The 19,108-nt window shown below is 41.2% G+C and overlaps 1 protein-coding gene across 2 annotated transcripts in view; it reads left to right on the top strand.

The window, feature by feature from the left end:
* The first annotated feature begins 3,782 nt into the window (after nt 1–3,782).
* The window catches only part of Vapa (VAMP associated protein A), a 33,920-nt gene continuing 18,594 nt past the window's right edge, over nt 3,783–19,108 (top strand). For both annotated transcript variants that reach the window (XM_085695842.2, XM_085695846.2), the window contains exon 1: nt 3,783–4,055. In XM_085695842.2, coding sequence (XP_085551968.1) covers nt 3,977–4,055 — 79 coding nt within the window. In that variant the 5' untranslated portion in view covers nt 3,783–3,976. The remainder of the gene's footprint in view (nt 4,056–19,108) is intronic.

The following is a 19,108-nucleotide window of genomic DNA, read 5'->3' as shown; positions in this document are numbered from 1 at the left end:
CTGGGCAGCTCACCACTGCCTGCAAGTCCCATGATAAGAATTAAACACCCTCTTCTGGCCTCCATAGGGACCAGGTATGCACATGATATATATAATACAAGCAGGCACTCACATCTACACACACAATCAGACTGAACCACTTAAAAACACACAGAATGTACACAGGGCAGTGTTCTCCTTCCTGGATTAGCTCCAATACTGATGTGAATGTCCTCACCTGTTTTCATTTCCATCGCTGACAACACAAGTCACACTTGCCAACTGTGATAAAGTTGAACAGTGTGTGTTGATTTTTTTTTTAGAGTTCTTTGTACTATAAGAAAGACACTAATAAATGTGAAAGCACAGATCGCTTAAACAAGCGTGCTCGTTTATGAGGGGCAGATGATTCAGGAGCAGCATTAATGTCCTAATAGTAATAGAAGACTAATCCTAACATGTTGCATGTGTTCCTAGAAGATTAGCTATTTAAATTCTTATGGTAGCTCCTCCTCCTCTTTTTGAGATGTGACTTCACCATGCAGAGGTGATAGCCTGGAGCTCATTATGTAGACTAGGCTGGTTGAGAACATAAAGCCCCACGTGCCTATTCCTTCTGAGGGTTGGATTAAAGGCATGCGTCACCATGCCTGGCTTGGTGCTTAGTTCTTAAGAGTGTATGTACATAACTTGCTAATTTTTTTTAAAGTAACACCAAGAAGCATTTGATTCCAGTGGTAATCACAGGAAGAAGTTTCTGTAATTCACCCACTGTGGGTGTCACATTAAACCACCGTGAGTGGACAATCATGGTTCCATTGCAGACGACTTCCTCTGCATGAGATTCTGCTGTCGGCACACGGAGGATTTCTATGCTTTCTAATGAGAGGTGTCTAACCAGCTGTGAAGTGGTCATTTAGCCAAGGCTAGCATGTCCATACAAGAGTTCTTCGGTAATCACAATACTGGAGTTTGTCAGGACTCTTAGGTCTTCAGTTCAGAATGAAATGGATGTGCAACACTATCCTATGGACTGGCTATCAATCACAATTCTTTTTAAAACTAAACTAAACCCACAAGTTCTCTTTCAAATTCTCTCTCTCTCTCTGTGTATATACATATATACACATATATATTCTTTTATATAAATTGACATTTCAAAAAGGCCTTTGTGGTTAAAAACAATTCAAAGTAAAAGCAAATTAGAATTTGCTTTTCAAACAGCTTAAGCACCTCCATCTTACTCCGCTCTTTATGACTGAAGATCTGTGCCTGAGGTTTGGCATTGTCTTTTGTGAACGCCTCCAAGGTGGGGCAGGGGCACGGACTCTGTGTAGGCCCTCAACTTCCTAAACTGTGGGTTCTGTGTCCTTATGAGGTCATGTAACTGACTGTGGGGTTGGGAAAGGTTTCACAACAGCAGAAGGTTTCTAAACGTACAACAACAACCAGAACCAAAAGGCAAAGGAGTGGCAAATCCAGAGGCTTTCTGGCGGTGCTCACCCGTGTCGCATTATCACTGCAGCCTTGGTTCTGAACAATGGGAACTGTGTTCTGTGCATGCCATCTCGTAGGTCTAAAGATTGCTGCCCAAAACACTGAGGCTCAGATTTGAGATGACTGTGCTATGGACTGCAGTGGTTTTGTTTTTTTTTTTGTGTGTGTGTGTGTGTTTGTGTGTGTGTTTTAACTGTAGTTTTTTAGCCTTAAAAAAAAAAAAGAAATTTTTTGTTCTTAGTTATGTATCCTTGTGTGGGTCTGTGCACAGGCGTGCAAGTGCCCTCAGAGGTCAGAGGCATGGCTGCCCCTGGAGCTGGAGTTTCAGGCATCGATGGGCAGCTTGCCCTGGATGCTGGGCAACAAACTTTAGTCTTCTGCAAGAGCAGCATGTGCTTTTAACTGCTGAGCCATCCCTTCTGCCCCCAGTCTTCTACTCCTACAAAGACATAATGCCTTAAGGAAAAAAGACTTAATATTCTCCTATTATTGTTTCTTAGAACCTGTCAAACTTATTCATCTTTGGGTTGTATTATGTTAGAATATTTGGTTTTAAAAATTGGATTTTGGGTTACTGACTTCACTGAATTTCACTGAAAAAAAAATCCCTAATTAAATTTGGTTGGGGATTAGGATAGAATTTCCAACTATTTCTGAAATGTTTCCAAACCTATTTTTGCCATTTTGCACTAAGTATTTACATGAAATGATTCTCAGCATTGGTAATTATAAACCAAAATTGCAGTCAACTCCAAATAAAAGTTGAAAATGTTGAGTCCATAAGTATCAAATATTCAGCCAAGAATAATTTTATTTAAAAACGAACAACCGAAGCTATCTCATTTGTATACAAACTTGCTTTTGTCTTAAATGGATGAACTTTTTGGTCTGCTTTTTGAAATTTATTTTCAAAATTCATTTTTAGCTTAGTATATAAAATAAGGCGTTTCATTACGAAAACAAACTTCTCTATGATCTATTATGAGTGTCTGCTTTGTACCATTATAGTATATCCTATACACCCAGAGTAGCATAAAATTTTCTCAGGTGAAAAGGGCGGCGAGTTGAAAAAGTTTAAGTAGCTGTGGTATATATAGATAGTCCCATTTTCAACACTTGCTTCCTAGGGTGCTTCTTCGTGGCAACAGCATCAATATGTCCTTTGTTTGGCCTGAAGCTTCCTAGAGATTTAAATTCAAGCAGCACCATAGGACACAATAAAGGTTTATTTTCTACAGGACATCCATTTGTTTTGTTTGCTCTTCCTGTCCCTGGATACCCTGGCAATGGGCTGAAGACCTGTCAGCAACTTCGTTGCCTGGCATTTTTCCTCGTTTGGTACAGGCTCTCCTAAGTGATGCAGATAAAATGCGTTCCTAGCAGGGGAACGTGGCAGATTTATTTGGCTTGGGTTTGAAATGAGTCGTAGACCCAGCACGTGAATTCCACGCTGTAGGACCGGACATTCGTTGCTAGCCTGATTACATGTGCCTGGCACACATTTCCCTTGGTACCCGTTTGCTTTTGAGTGAGGTGTGTTTCCTAGTCTGTTTTTGCTTGGGTGGGAGGGAGATTAAGGAGGAGGCAGCCTAAGAACACCAGGGAGAACAGAGCGCGCCTCCGCAGAGGGCGGAAGGAATCCCGAGCCGACCAGACGGACACGCCCTGCCGCTCTCCCATAGGGCGGCCTCTATTTCTGGGACACGGGTCTCCAAGGCAGCCGGCAAAAAGAAAAAGAAAACCCTTTTCTTTTCCAGGGCAGACGAGACGCCCTCGGCCAGCCAAAAGCCGTGTCAGCGGCCCCACCCACTCGCCTCCAACGGACCGCGGTCTCCTTCCCGGCTCCCGGCAACCCCCGCGGAGGCCCCGCCCGCACGGAGCATGCTGGGAGTCGAGGTACCCGGCACTTCTTGACCCGCTTCCGTTCGGAATTCCACTTGGAACGCCGTGGGGCAGCATCGCAGCAGGCGCTCAAGCTCCGCATCCGCAGCTCCGGGAGACCCAGCGCTGCGCACACCGCGTCTCCCGCAGAGAGCCCCGCTCCGCCCTCTCCGCCCCCCCTCACCCCGTCCCAGGCTCGCTCCTGAGCGATCGACAGCGGCGCCGGGAGCCGCAACCCGGCCGGCGGTGCGCAGGCGCACTAGCTCAGCATTTAAGCCCGGTTAGGTCCCGGAGGGCGGGGCCGGCACGAGGGCTCCGGGCCGCGGAGGCGCGCACGTCGGCACGTCGGGCCGGTCACGTGGGCAGCCGAAGATCGCAGTGCGCGTGGCCGCGGCGGCTGGTGTGGGGTTGAGTCAGTTGTGACACCCGGAGCTGCTGACCCGACAGGAGGCCCCCAGATCCCGCGGCCGAGCAGCAGGCGCGGAGCTTCGGGACTCGTGAGCCTGGCCCCGTCCTAGAGCTCCGCCGAGCCCGCGCCGCCACCGTCGTCCTCCCTCCCCCCCACGCCCCCGCCAGCGAACCGCCGCCGCGGGCGCGCCCCCGCTCTGCGCTGTCTCCGATGGCGTCCGCCTCCGGGGCCATGGCGAAGCACGAGCAGATCCTGGTTCTCGACCCACCCTCAGACCTCAAATTCAAAGGTAAGCCGCCTAGGATGCGCCCGAGCGGGGAATGGGGCCGGAGGGCGGGCGGCGGCAAGGCCGAGACGGGCCGCTCTCCCCTCCCCCACGCCCGCGCCTAGCGTCGGGACCGCGGCCCCGCTGCGTCCCTCGGCCCGCGCCTCGCCGGCCGCCGCTGCCCGGCCGCCCGGGCCGCCGTGGGGAGGGGAAGGAGCCAGCCGGGCGCCGCGGAGGGCTCAACCCGGCGCCGCCGCCATCTTGCGGCCCGCGGGGGCGCCGCGGGAGCCTGCCCGCGCCTTGCTCGCCAGCCCGCCTGCTGGCCCTCACGGCGTCCTTGCCCCGGGGCGGCCGCGGCGTGCTCGGGACCCTGCGGGCGGCTCCCGGGAGCCGGAGCGTCGGGCCGCGGCGCGGCGGGATGTGCGGGGCCGGCGGTGGCCGCGGGCAGGCGCGGCCCCAGGGGCGAGGCGCGCAGGTCCGGGTGGGGCGGTCACGGGCCTCGCCCGGAGTCTCCCCTGTCAGGTACGGGGCTCCGGAGAGCCGGGAGGCCCGGCGGTGGCTGGCAGGGACTGACCCCGAGTGTTGGCAGGGCCCCAAGCGCGCGGCAGAAAGCCGTGCGTCAGCTGGGGGAGTGGAAGGTTGTAGGTTGGTGGTAGTGGGTCCCCTGTGTCACTTGGGCTCGTCCCTGGGTACGGAGGACCTGCTGTCTGCTCGTAGCCCTGGGGGAATCACAACCTTTTTTTTTTTTTTTTTTTTTGCTGAGGAATTCTCAGTGTTTGTGGCTCTCTTAACGTTTACGGTTTCCCAGCATACCTTGAGAAAGCTGATAAGGTGCCACACCGCCCTGGAACTGTTGACTTTGGAGCACGGGCTGTGCTAGGGAGGATCTCTGGCTGGGCGAGCCTTGCTCAGCTCCAGGGCCGGCTCCGTGTGTAGGGTGTAGGGTACGCTTGGGAAGAAAAGTTTAAGCAGAACAACTTACTAATTTTTAAGAACTCCCGATAGAATGTGGAGCTAAAAAGACCTGCTCCTCCTTCTCTTTAAAATGAAACCCCCGTTGAAAGTTAATACCTTGGGCTTTAATTTTAGGAATTGTGGTGAGAACAGTTTCTTTTAGGTTGCACAGCAATTCCAGTATTAAAAGAAAAAGTAAATCCGTGATTGTGTAAGATTGAGACGGAATGAAAATTGCTGGCTGAATTGTCCCTGTGGGAACAATTTAAAAATAGTTTCAAGTATTTTTCAAAAAATTGTATTTTAATTAGTCTTAGGACATAAACATCTTGGTATTTTGCTAGTAGTGCTACTCCTCAGGTGTTCAGTGCATTTACAAGTTTCCCTGAATATGTAGGACTCCTTATTAGACAAGAGCGTGGTTTTTAAGGCAGCTCTAATATCTTTGAAACTGTGGTTGATGAACTACTCTTAGAATCCCGGCGTTTTGGAAGCCAAGCCAGGAACCATGGAAAGTTTGAAACAAAGTGGGGAGACACTAGATAGTGTCTTAGAACCTCAGATATTTTGCTGCAGCAAATTTCTGTGCTGCCTGGTTTTTTGGAGGGGGATTAAGTGGGAATGTGCAGAAAAATCCTTCAAGTATTTGTACTAAAGTAGCCATCGTTGTTGAAGGATTTAATATAAATCTTTGGCGTAGTTTGCTTTTCCCCTTTGACAGTTTAAGAGGAAATTACTGCCTAGCCTGTGTGAAAAGCATTTTATGAGACAGGTTTTAAAAATCAGAAGAAATACTGCATTGTGCTGTATCCATGCATATCATTTATTTTTGATGTTAAATAATTACAGCTGTGTTTATACAACAGGTTCTTCTTGTGTTATCAAAATAGTGATCCCAAGTCTAGTGCGGGAGACCAAAAAGGCACACAAATGGCATCGTGGAGACAGTATAGTCTGAGGAAAAAGTTTTTCTCTGTAGGAAGCTTTAAGGGAAAAGGTTCTTTTGAAGCAACTGGGGAAAGTTACGCAAAGGGAGTGGTAAATGCTGAGGTGAGAACACCCAATACATACAGTTAAATGTCCAGTTGTTCAAAGACTTGTGTAAAGGTGGGCGAAAGGGAGATGATAGAACAGGAGATGTTGAAGTAGGAGTTTGACATTTGGGGTTTGATGCTTTCCTCCTTAATGTTGCTTTGTTAGTCACAGATAATTTGGTACAATGGAAACCTCTGTCTTTAAAGTAGGGTGATTAAGAAATCCCCAGTGTGTATGGTCTTTTGGTTGACCATACAAAAATTATTTAATTGATTTTTTTTCACATGTTTTCATTTAAGTGTAGGTTGTTTATACTTTTTTCTTGAAAAATTCTTTGATTATTTGCTAGGTTTATTTGAATTATTTGGATTAAACATTTGTGTTGGGTGGTTCCTTCAGGAGTGACTCATTCAACCATTCTGAGATTGATGGTTTTCCTTTAACATGAATAATGACTTAATATGACTTATTTTGCGCAATTTCGGAAAAGTAGATGTAGTTTTGTGTATCTCTATTTTTTAGTTAAAAATTTTAGCAATATGCAGAATTTTTTTATGGCTATAGAGTGAATTCTAAAGCATACCTTTTGATGCTTTTGTTCATAAAAAGATACTGATGGTTCTAACCCTACCAGCAATCAGGAGTTTAGATCTGAAATTAGGTAGTTCTTGGAGAAAGCTTTTTGTCTTTCAAATTTAATATATTACAAAATTTGTTTACTGTTTTGTGCAGCATTTTATTTTTCATAGCTGTATTTTTCTAGCAGTATTGAAGGGAAGTTTGGAGAAGAAAGTTTTGCAAATGTATGTTAAAATAATTCTGAGTGTCTTCTTCCTAATGGTCAGGGGAAAGGAAAAACAGACTAAGATCATTGTGTTGAAGGTAGCTCGTGGTGGTAATACCTGATGAAGAGAGAGACTTGTGGTGTCACTGTCATTAGCAGTTTCCACTATCTGAGACAGAGTTTCTTTGATATAGCCCAGGCCAGCTTTGAACCCCCAGTTTAACCAAGGATCTTGATTTTTTTTAAATTCTTTTGGATCTTTTTTTCTAAAGATTTATTTTTATTTTCTTTGAGTTTTTCCTGTATGTACATAAGTGCGCTGCTTGCTGCTGGGTGCCTGCGAAGGTGAGAAGAGGGCGTCATATCTTTTGGAACTGGAGTACAAATGGTCATTGACTGCCATATGGGTTCTGGGAATTGAACCTGAATAATCAGGAAAACAGCCAGTGTTCTCAAACATTGAGCCATCTCTCCAACCACTTCTTAAGATTAAAAACAACAATATAACACTTATTCTTTGACAAATTTACCCACAAAATGTGTCTTGATCATTCTGTGTTCTATTCCACCTAACCTTCCTTCATATGTTTCCCTCCCACCTTCATGTCCTTCTTAAAATTTATTATTTTTTGTATTGATGAGTGTATGTCTTCATGTGATTTATGTGCTCATGAATGTAGGTGCCCTTGGAAGCTGGAGGTGTAGGATTCCCTGAAAACTGGAATTACAGGTGGTTGTGGTGAGCTGCCTGGTGTGTGTACTGGGAACAGAACTCAGGTCCTTTGAAAGAGCAGCAATTGCTCTTTAGGTGCTCAGCCATCTCCCTAGGCTATCACTACCTTAAAAGGTAGTCTACTGAATCAATTTAGTGCTGTCCCATGTGTATTGGTGTGAGGCTGTCCATGGGAGCTTATTAGCACCACATCTCTTTCCCCTAAAACAAAACAAAACAAAACAACAAAACCCAAAAAATAAACTTGACTCCCTGGCTCAGTTATAGTCAACTAACTGGGCGGTGGTGGCACACGCCTTTAATCTCAGCACTTGGGAAGCAGAGGCAGGTGAATCTCCATGAGTTCGAGGCCAGCCTGGGGGAGCTAGTTCCAAGACAGGCTCCAAAGCTACACAGAGAAACCCTGTCTCGAAATACAAACAAACAAACAAACAAAAAAACAACAAAAAAACAAAAACTGACTTGACCATGTGCAGTTTTGTGTAGGTAACCTCAGCTGTTGTGAATTCAGAGGTGCAAATGACCTTGCAATGTCCCCAGAAGACAGTATCTCACAGCACTCTTTTCTGTCCCCTGCTCTTGCGTTCTTACATTCTTTTCACTTCCTCTTTGATATTCTCTAATCCTTGAGGGGAGTGTAGCCCATTTAGGACTGAGCTCTCCCTATCAGTATTCTTAGCACTTGGCAGGTTCTGAGTCCTTATTGCTCATTACAAAAAGAGGCTTCTCTGATGAAGGTTGAGATCAGGAATTATATATGGGTATAAAGATGAATGTTTAGAAGACAGGTCAACAACAGGAGAGTTTAGTAAATCAACAGTAGTAGGTTCTACTAGGGCCCAGGATCTCCCCAGCAGTGGACTTTTGGCCAGGCTTACAGTATCGGTCTTTCCTGTGGATCAGGTTTCTAATACAATTAGAAACCGATTGGTTACCCCCATATTAGTCATGCCACTATTGCACCAGTGGGCATATCTTGCTTGGCATATAGAGTCCAATGCTGGGTAATTCTGTTGATATCTTTTCTTCCTAATTGACCTACATAATTTTACCTCTGTTGATACTTTCTTTCTTGCATCTCTGCTTGTGAACTTGTTATTTTTGGAATTAATTCAGTCATAAATTTGTCAGGAGTAGGTGTTAGAGCTACAATGTAAACAGCCCTTATTTTTTTGGGGGGGCAGTTCTACTGGGTAAGATCCCAGTTTTTAGGTGAATGAAATGTAGGGAAGCCTTTGACAATTGGGAACTGAGATTCCAAGTGTAAGTAGAAGTTACCTAGAGCAGCATTTCTCAACCTGTGCACAGGTCATTACTCCATTGGCAAACCTCTGTTTCAAAAAAATATTTATATTACACTTTATAGCAATAACAAAATTAGTTATGAAGTAGCAATGAGAATAATTTTATGGTTGTGGGCTGCAACAACATGAGGAACTGCGTTAAAGGGTCACAGCAAGGTCAAAAACCACTAACTTAGAGGAAGAAAGGAAAATGTAGGTACAGTATGCTGTGATTGGAGGGAGCACTGATAGTGAGCTAAAAGGGTTCTGGGTGGCAGTTTTATTTTTGATTCTAGGCTACTGAGGGATTTTAAGTGTGTATTTTAATTTTTTCGTGGGGGGCAGTTGTATAGGTGGGCTAGCGTACCATATTAATGGTAGCCATGCAAATTGGTATTAGAAATGAGATGGCCATTGATAGAAATAATGAAAGTTCAAAATAGATGTGTGCACTGAGAGAGAAGGTGTGATTTTATAGATGGAGTACTTAAAATGGAAGGATGGTGGTACTGATCACTGAGCTAAGAACATTGACTGTCTGGATGTGCAGATTTTCTTTAGGGTATATGGGAGAAGGGTAGGAGGAAGAAGACCATGCTTTACTGGTGTGATGTGTATGTTTAAAACTAAGGAGGAGGTGTGCCAAGTGGGCGTTTGGTCTGTAAGTGTATGTAGATGTGGATTAATTGAACTTTTGGAGGATAATTTTACCTGTAATTGCAATTCTCTTAAAAAAAATCTTGGTCTCCTTTGCAATTACATTTTTCACCTGTCTGGTGCACATAATTGTGCTTTGAACTATCATAGTTCTAAGTAATGAGGGGTAGGGTATTTGTAAAGAATTGACTATGATTGTTCGATTTTTGTACTTTTGGTAGAGTAGGACTTTGGGGGGCTTTTGAAGATTTGTGACTACATGTAAGTATCAGAAAGTCATTTAGCCTGGCTTGTTGGCATTGGAGGCATAATTTTATAATCCTAGCATTTGTAAGGTGGAAGGAAGCAAGAGAATCTGGAGTTGTAATTAGTCTGGGCTACATGAAACACGGTCTTAGGAAAAAAGAGGTGGGAGGTAAGGAAGATGACTCAGTAAAGTGCTTGCCTTGCAAGCATGGGAGCCTGAGCTTGGATTCCCAGTACCCAGGTAAAAGGGAGTTGTGGGGGCTTGCTGGCCAGTCATCCAACTGAGTTGGTAAGGTCCCAGGCCAATGAGAGATTGTCTCAGAGGAAGTGGATGGTGTTCCTAATGACACCTAAGTTTTTATTCTTTTGCCTCCACATGCTTGCACACGTGTACCTGAACACATGCACACACACAAAAATATAAAAAAGTCACCTAAAAGTTAATCAAGTAGAAAAAACACAGGAGCTCCCCCCCCCCCGTATTTGTAAGTTTTGCTAGCTGTGCTTCATGATCAACTGTGGTCCCAAAATAGGGAAAATTTTTCAGATATAAATATTTTATAAGTTTAAGTTTGTTTCCTTCTGAGTTGGAGGATAAAAATCTAGCTTTGTCTTGTTCCTTCTTGCCAACGACCTATCTGTTGGACCAGTTATTTCCATACTGCAAATCTGCTCACCAACCAGTTACTTAGACGTTTTTTTTTTTTGTCAGATTGTTGGTATCACAACATTTGTTTTCAAGTTACCCTTACTTTATTTTTACTTATAAATGGCCTTAAAAATATCAACAGTGGTACTGACAATTTCAGTATGTCTGGATATGCCCAAGAGAAGCCAGTGTTTCCTTTAAGTGCAAAGTTCTAAGCCTACTAGGAAGGAAAGAAAGAAATTCTAGCCAGGCGGTAGTGGCGCACACCTTTAATCCCAGCACTTGGGAGGCAGAGGCAAACAGATCTCTGTGAGTTCGAGGCCAGCTTGGTCTACAAGAGCTAGTTCCAGGACAGGCTCCAAAACTACAGTCTCCAAAAAAACAGAAAGGAGAAAAGAAATTCTCTGCTGATGTTGCAAAGATCTACAATAAGAATTGTGAAGAAGGAAAAGGAATTGTTCTCCATTTTGCTGTTGTACCTCATATGGCGAAAGTGTGTGGTAATGATGTGTGATACATACAGGCTTAGTTAAAATGGAAAATGCATTAAATTATACAACTTGATAACTGGTTTTGATTTTAGGCATCTATTGGAGGAGGGGATGTTTGGGACATATCCTTCATGGGTAAGAAGGACCATGTATATAAAACATTGGGAAAATCTGCCTGGTGGTGGTGGCGGCGCACACCTTTAATCCCAGCACTTATGAGGGACGCAGAGGTAGGCAGATCTTTGTGAGTTCCAGGACAGCCAGGACTGGTACACAGAGAAACTCTGTCTCAAAAAAGAAAAAAAAAATGAGAAAACTTAAGAATTTGATACTTTCTAAATTGTCAACATTGATAATTGGTAATACTGCTTTAGTATATCAAATCCTTTTCCCCCAAAATTTTGTTAATGTATACAAAGTATTAGTTTTTATCATTGCTGTGAAAAAATACGGGGCAGGCAACCTGGGACGAAAGACTTATTTCATTCAGCTTAACAGTTGGAGATACAATCCATCATAGTAGGAAATTGGTGACAGGAGCTTGAGGTCCCATTGACTCCCCAGTCAGGAAGCAGAGCTATGATGAGTGCTTACCTGTGGTTCTTCTTTGTATATAGTCTAGAACTTGAACTATGGAGTGGTGCCAATCACAGTTCATGTGGGTTTCCTCCGTCAGCCTAACCTAGGTCACTTCTTAGTGGTGCGCACAGAGGCTTCTCTCTGATTTTAGATCCTGTCCAGTTGACAGTATTATCCATCATAGGTATATAACAAGTTATGCGATACATAAATACAATAAATGGCTGCATGACTGAAACAAATTGGCTTTTTGCCCTACCCTTCTTTTCTTGCGTCCTTCACCCCCTCCTCCAATTAGTTAAAGTTTTGTCATATATCAGGAATCCAGACACAGCACGGTTGAATGTCTTGTGCATTATTAGGTCTCTAGACTTGTTCATCCTTCATATCTACTACTTCGTGTCCTTTGACCTCTTTCTTTCCGTCATTCCTCCTTTACCTTTTCAAATTTCTGTTAGAACTTTAGGACTGAGTTTTATGTGACCTAGATCTCAGAGATGTGCCTGCCTCTGCCTTGTAAATACTAGGATCAAAGGTGTGTGGCCACTATGCCTGGCTTAAAAAGGCTTTCTTAACCACCCAGAAATGGTCTGTGAAGGGACCCTGCTGGCCAGACATCCTTTTTACCTTCCTTTTTACCTTCTGATCACTTTTCTTTGTTGACTTTGTGTCTTTTGAAGGACTGTCCTGTTGAATGCTTATTTGCTCTTCTGTGATGGAGGATATGGCTTTCTTAGAATTATAAAAAGTTGTTTTAAACCTGAAAAAAACTATTACTTACAAATGCCAGTTTACTTTCTGAAAGTAACTGCATCACTCAAAATTTTAAACCTAGGAAAGTTTTCAAGCATTACTACATTGTATGCTGTTTTTAAAAATGTGGCTTAATTAATTAAGCATATCATTAATATCTTGATTTACTTATTTGCATATTTTTGTTTCCTTTTTTGGGAATGTGTACTGGAATTAAATCCCAGGCTTTATGCATTTTGCCACTGAGATATTCTTTAGGACTTGCCTAAGTACCTTTAAAACAAATATTCTACAACCTACATTTTGTTTCTTGAGAGATTGTATTTCTAACAACAAAAGGGAACATTTTCTTTGCTTACCATGATACTTACTTAAAACCCAGCAGTAAATCTTTAATAGTGTATAATAGTCAATCTGAAAATTTCCCAATTGTACTGCTTTTAGTTGTTTCTTTAAGTATGTATTTGCATTGCATTGGGTTGTTGTGTGCTATGTATTTGTTTTAATCTTAAGTAATGTTTCCCTCTGTCTTTTCTGTTCCTTAAACCTACCATTGATTTGTTGTAAAGACCTTATCAGTTGTCGACAGGATGTCTCCTATCTAGATGTCTTAATGTATTTTCTGTAAGTTTTTTATTTGATTAAAGGCTTGATTAGCCTTGGATTTCAATATATATGGCAAAATGTGTTGTAGATTGTATCATGTCACATGTGTTCTGCTTGTAGTGATAAACTGGTGACAGTCTTACCCTTTCGTTGAAAAGGTACATAAATATGATCCATTTATTGTAACATAGAAGTAAAAATGTTCTCAATATTTCATTCTATTGAGATTAGTGTGTCTTGTTTTTTATATTTTTATTTTGTTTTCTGAGATTGCAGTGAATATTTAGTGCTTATAATGAGAATAACTTAAATGATTTATTCAATTTGATACCTTTGGGACATTAGAGATTTTCATTTGTTCCATGTAGACTTCTCTTTCTCTCATTTATAGCTTAATTATTTCTACAGTTTTACAGGAAATGTGTATAAAGATTGTGGTGTAACATCTGTAAAAGTTAAACTCAGAAGGGAATGACTTTTGTCAAGATTTGTTAACAAAAACAAAACAAAGAAATATAAAGGAATGACTATGCTTAATGAGTTATCACCGAAGATTGCCAGATCCACAGCCTCATACAAAGGCCACAATAACCCTTCTACAGAAAGTAACTTCTGTAAGGGTGTTGATTCAATGTCTAGCTGCCATAGTCACTTTGGACTATTACCATTTGTATATTGATCCTTTTGGCTAGTACTGCTTCAAAGCGATGCAAACACCTATATTTTTAAAACTTCCCTTACTGAGAAAGCTTGACTACAGACTACTCAGACTACTGCTACACGCTGTAATGTTAGGAGTGTTCCCATTGCAATTCTGCTTCCAAAAAGTTCATTGATCTTTGGGAGAATCTCTGGTTTACGTTGACACGTAGCACTGCTTTACAGTTGTATCAAGGTTGGCAGGATGCTCAGTGGGTAGAGACACTTGTTCCTATGCTTGACAATCTTGAATTTGATCCCAGGACCCATAGAGAGGAAGGAAAGAACATACTTTCTCAAATTGTCCTCTGACCCCTACCTTTGCACTGTGGCACCAGTACACATGTATCACCACACACACAAATTTAATAAAACCTAATCTGTAACAAATTTGCAAATGTTAAAATTTGCTGTATACAAATAATGTTGCCATCACTTCTGACTTCTTGTGAGAATTTTTTTTTTTCAAGACAGTGTTTCTCCGTAGCTTTGGAGGCTGTCCTAGAACTAGCTCTTGTAGACCCGGCTGGACTCAGACTAACAGAGATCTGCCTGCCTCTGTCTCCCAAGTGCTGGGATTAAAGGTGTGTGCCACTGCCACCACCACCACCTGGCTTCTTGTGAGGATTTTATTAGATGTATTGGTGATACTCATTTCTCTGAGAATTGCTCTTGCACATAGGGATTAAACAAGTAGGTTTAAGGTTCTTCCTCCTCAGATAGTGTGAATTGATTCAGTAAGTCACTGTTTGAGGATTTTTAAAAAATAGCTAGCTGGGCAGTGTTGGCACACGTTTTTAATTTCAGCACTCCTATGAGGCAGAGGCAGACAAATCTCTGAGTTCAAGGCCAGTCTGGTTTACAAATCAAGTTCCAGGACAGCCAGCTTCTACACACAGAAGAGATCCTGTCTCAAAAAACAGAACAAAATATATTACTACCAAGAACAGAATCACACCTGAGAAGACAGTTGACACTATGTCCACAGATTCCACAACTTGAGATTCAAGCAACCGTTAAAGAAAGGCATTTTTTTAAAAAATTAAGTCTGTATTGAACATGTGTAGACTTCTTTTGTTATTATAGATAACTTAAAACAACGATGGCATAGTATTAACCTTGTATTTGATATTGTAAACTAGATATACTTTAAAGAATAGTGGTGGGCTGCACATAGATTATGTGTAAAAAGTTTTTGGCATTTTAGATAATGTGAGCACCCACAGGTTTTGGTATCAATGTGGTTCTAGAACCAGTTCCCTTTATGAGTTGTGGGAGGCCTAAATAAGCAATTTCAATGGCAAAGGGGAAGTGTATAGCTGGACACTGGAAGGCTTGCTTTTCTATATACCAATGGCTGACAAATTAAAATGTTTATGCCTTGATCTTAGACACAGATGAAGGTAGATAAACTCTACACTTAAAGATGTTACCCACTTAGAGATAGGTAACAGATTTGGTCCTGTGCATGCAGAAGGCAGTTAGTTGAGAAGGCAAGGAGGTTTTTTATGGTGCTTGCTTTTTTTTCTTGGATGTAATCTTGGCTGTGATGTTAGCCCTACTTCATTTCCCATACACCACCAGATTACTTCCATCTTGGATAGTGAACTCACTGGTTTGGACCAGTGTTGTCCCCATCCCCGACTTCTGTGTGTGTGTGTGTTTGAGGCTATCCTGGGCTACATATGAAATTCAATTAAAAAAAAAGACATTAACAAAACTAAAACCAAACAACAAAGATCTAGAACAAAACTAATAACTATCACAGAAACTGCGCAGTATATTAGAATATCTTACAAAGTAATCCCAAATGTTTTTATAATTGATTTACCATCTGCTATCTTATTTACCATTGAGAAGACAACTTTAAGTTAATAAGTTGATCATAATGTCATTTAATTTTAGAGAATGAGAGGAACCTTATAGTTTCATTAATAGAGGTTAGATTGTTTTGGGGGATCAGTCACCTAGTTAATAAATGGCTTTAGATTTTAAACCATAAATTCAGTATTTCCACATTTAAAAAGCTATAATACACCAATAATAGAAACCAGTCTCTAGAAAGTTTTTGAGAGCTCACCAAAAGTTTTTGAGAACAATGAAAAGAATAATTGTTTTAACTTTTAATTAAAACTTTCTTTTGTGAAGGTGACAAATGGGTATTGGACTTTATATACCTATAACAGCACTGTAGTATTGGAGAGTGGTTTAAAAAATTAGAAGACATGATTCCTGCTCATTGGTAACTTTTAACAATGAATTTAACATACTGTGTGGGCAGACCTGTTGTCTTCCCTCTCTTCCCTCCCTCCAGTGACCACATACTGACTACTGCCTGTGTATTAAGTGTATTTTGCGGAGTTTTTCATAAAATATTTGTAAACTGTTATATAATGCAGTATGGAAAATTAGTACAGCAAGCAGTTTAAATAATTAAAACTTTAAAGTTTTAGAGACTTAATCAAATTATGAAGTCTTGGTTTAGCACTAATCTCAAGATTCATACTTGAAATTTTACAAAGGATTTTTTTTTTAATGTTTTAACTAAACCTTTCTGAATGGAGATAGAACTCATTTTGGGGCTGGAGAGGTGGCTTAGTAGATAAGAACACTAGCTGCCCTTCCAGGGGTCCTGAGTTCAATTCCCTGCACACACATGGCAGCTCACAACTAATCATGATGGATCCCATGCCCCTTTTTGGTGTTCCGGTGTACATGCAGACAAGATACCCATATACATAAAATACTTAAATAAATAAATCCTAAGAAAACACATTTTGTTTTTCTAGAAAATTGACAGTTTATTTGTACAATAGTATTTATACAGTAGTGCTTACAGGAGCTATGATTCAGGTATTGTAACTGTTGGAGATGTAGCAGCGAATGAAATGGAAATGGTCTTTATGATATTTCAGCACAGTATGAACAGGTAAATAAGTTAGGGTGACTTCCTTGCTTAAGAAATTTGTAGGGTCTGGAGACATGGCTCAGCAGTTGCTCTTCCAAAGAACCTGGATTTTATTTCTAGCACCACGTGGCAGTTTATAGCAGTCTAACTGCATTTCCAGGGTGTGTGACACCCTTTTATTGCCTTCCCAGAAACCAGGCAAACATGCAGTCAAAATACACATAAAGTAAAGTTAAAATGGAAAGAAGATTGCAATGAGCATGTTTAGAGCATTCTTGGAGGTAAAATACTTATTTCAGTAAGTGTTTAACATAAACCTATGGGGCCAAAGGAAATAAATATATAATGCTAACTTGACAGCTTTAATGCTTCAGAAGTATATATGATGCGTCCATGGAAATAAAGTATAATTGAGGCTCTAGAATCAGACCTGGTTTGACCTCTACCTCTTCTATCTCTTCATCTTTCTTTCTTTCTTTCTTTCTTTCTTTCTTTCTTTCTTTCTTTCTTTCTTTCTTTTTTTGTGGGGATAGGGTCTGTTACATAGCCCTGGTTATCCTTGAACTCACTGTGTAGATAGGCTAACCTTAAACTCAGATCCCTCCTTCCTCCTGAGTGTTGAGATTAAAGGCGTGAACCATCATCTCTGGCTTAGGAAACTTTTTAGCCAGTGTTGCTTACAGTTTAATTGGACAAAACCTGTGAAAAGAAGATACTGGGAAAGACCTCACTTTTATTTATATATTCACATTGAGAATATCCAGCCCTCCTATTAGAATTTTTACCTTTTCTATTCTTTTAAAAGTACATCAAAGGTCTAGTACAGTCAAGGAGCAAAAAATAAAAAGCTAGAATGACTTATGAAGACCAAGAGTTAGACATTTGAAGTAAAACATGTATACTTTTGTCTTTTATGATTTCTTGTTTAAAAATTGACTGTTAGCAATATTTCTGGTATCTGATAATTCATCAGATATTTATTGAGTAGCACAAAGACTCAAAGCTTGTTAATATCAATATCTTCAATTTAGTCTGCAGTGAATTAAATTTTTTAGGAGGTTATGATGTAATAGAATGAATGGGAGAAGGCATACACGTACTAGAAAAATGTGAAATACCACAGAATATGTATGTATGTATTTCATATGAATTGTATATGATTCCTCTATTTTTTGGTATTGAACTTTGTGCTGTTATGTAGAAGCCACTAATATAGTCTGTACCATAGTGGAGAACTGAGAAAGACTTTGTCAACGATTGTGAAAAGACTGAAGATTTTGCTTGCTACAATTTTATGGGTATTAGAAGACTTGAAAACAACTGAATTGGAGTAAAAGGACTACTTGTTTTTCATGGCACTGTAAGAGCTTCTGTAATTGTGGTGTTTTTTTCTTAGTCACACCAGGTTCCCAGGTGGGTGACAAAGGGCTTCAAATTGGAGCTATCCATAGAGCGGCTTTGCATGGAGCTGAGAAACCCTTAGCTTAGAGACTCTTAATCTTTCATGGTGTGTTGCATGGAAATTTACCTGACCTTAGTTGCAGAATATCTGGTCCTCAGAAAGGATGAGACATTATCTCATAGGACTATTTCTTGAAAGGATAGGAATACTTGTAGAGATGATGGAGACTCTGAAGACCAATTGTGCCCAAAGGGTTGCATAGAAAATGTCTAAAACACAGCACAGTATTGATGGAATCCAGTCTGTATATGTATGTGAGTGTTTGCGGTGTATTATTTCAGGTTCTTTATGAAAATTGTCACAGTAAAGGAGGAAGCAGAGTGCTTTCTAGCTCTGGTTGATTCTCTGCAGCTGAACTTAGCTTGACAATTGAAAAAATCAGTAATTCACATCATTAGGGATGGATGAAGTTTTTAAAACTTAGAATGGTTCTATTTGTAGCTTATTTTTAGAACCATAGTTAGAATTCCTTATTTTTTTTTTTAGATTTTATTTTCTGTGTATGAATGCTTTGCTAGTGTTTGTATGTGTACCATATGTGTACCTGGTGGTCAGAAGAGAGGGCGTTCACTGGGATTCCCCGCCGTGTGGTTGCTGGGAGCTGAACCCTGGGTTCTCTGCAAGAGCAACCATGTTTGTTTTTTGAGACAGGGTTTCTTTGCAGCTCTGACAGCCCTATAAATATGTAGATCAGACTGCCCTCAAACTCAACAGAGATCTGTCTGCTTTTGTCTGCCATGTGCTAGAATTTATGCCTGACTTACAACAAGTAAACTATAGAGTCATCTCTCCAGCTCTGATAGGATTTCTTACACTACTTAAAAGTAAATAAACAATAATTGCAATCTCAGTTTCAAAGTTTTTCCAATTTACACCTGGACTTATATCCATTTGGCTTAATGACACTGACACTGAGGGGGCTAGAAAATGTGACAGCTGCTTAAAGGACAGCTTATATAGTTACAAGATAAAGATTGTTTTCCACCCACAATAAAAATCGAAATCTGTGAAAGCAGTGTATGTTTAATGTACATACGATGTGTGTGTGCGTTTTAACAGAATGCTTTTCACTATGAACTAATTTCTCACTTTGAGAAAGGAAATACATATCACACAGTGAACTGTGATTGCTACTGAGCATTCCTTACCATTAGGTGATCTTAGAATGGGCTCGTTCAGTAATTGTTTCCTACATTTTAAGCTATTCACTTGGGATATATGACAGACTTATTTATGGG

This window comes from Myodes glareolus, chromosome 1 (genome assembly GCF_982192425.1).
Source record: "Myodes glareolus chromosome 1, mMyoGla1.1, whole genome shotgun sequence".
NCBI lineage: Eukaryota > Metazoa > Chordata > Mammalia > Rodentia > Cricetidae > Myodes > Myodes glareolus.
Note: the sequence above shows the minus strand (reverse complement) of the source record. Positions and strands in the feature narration are given on the sequence as shown.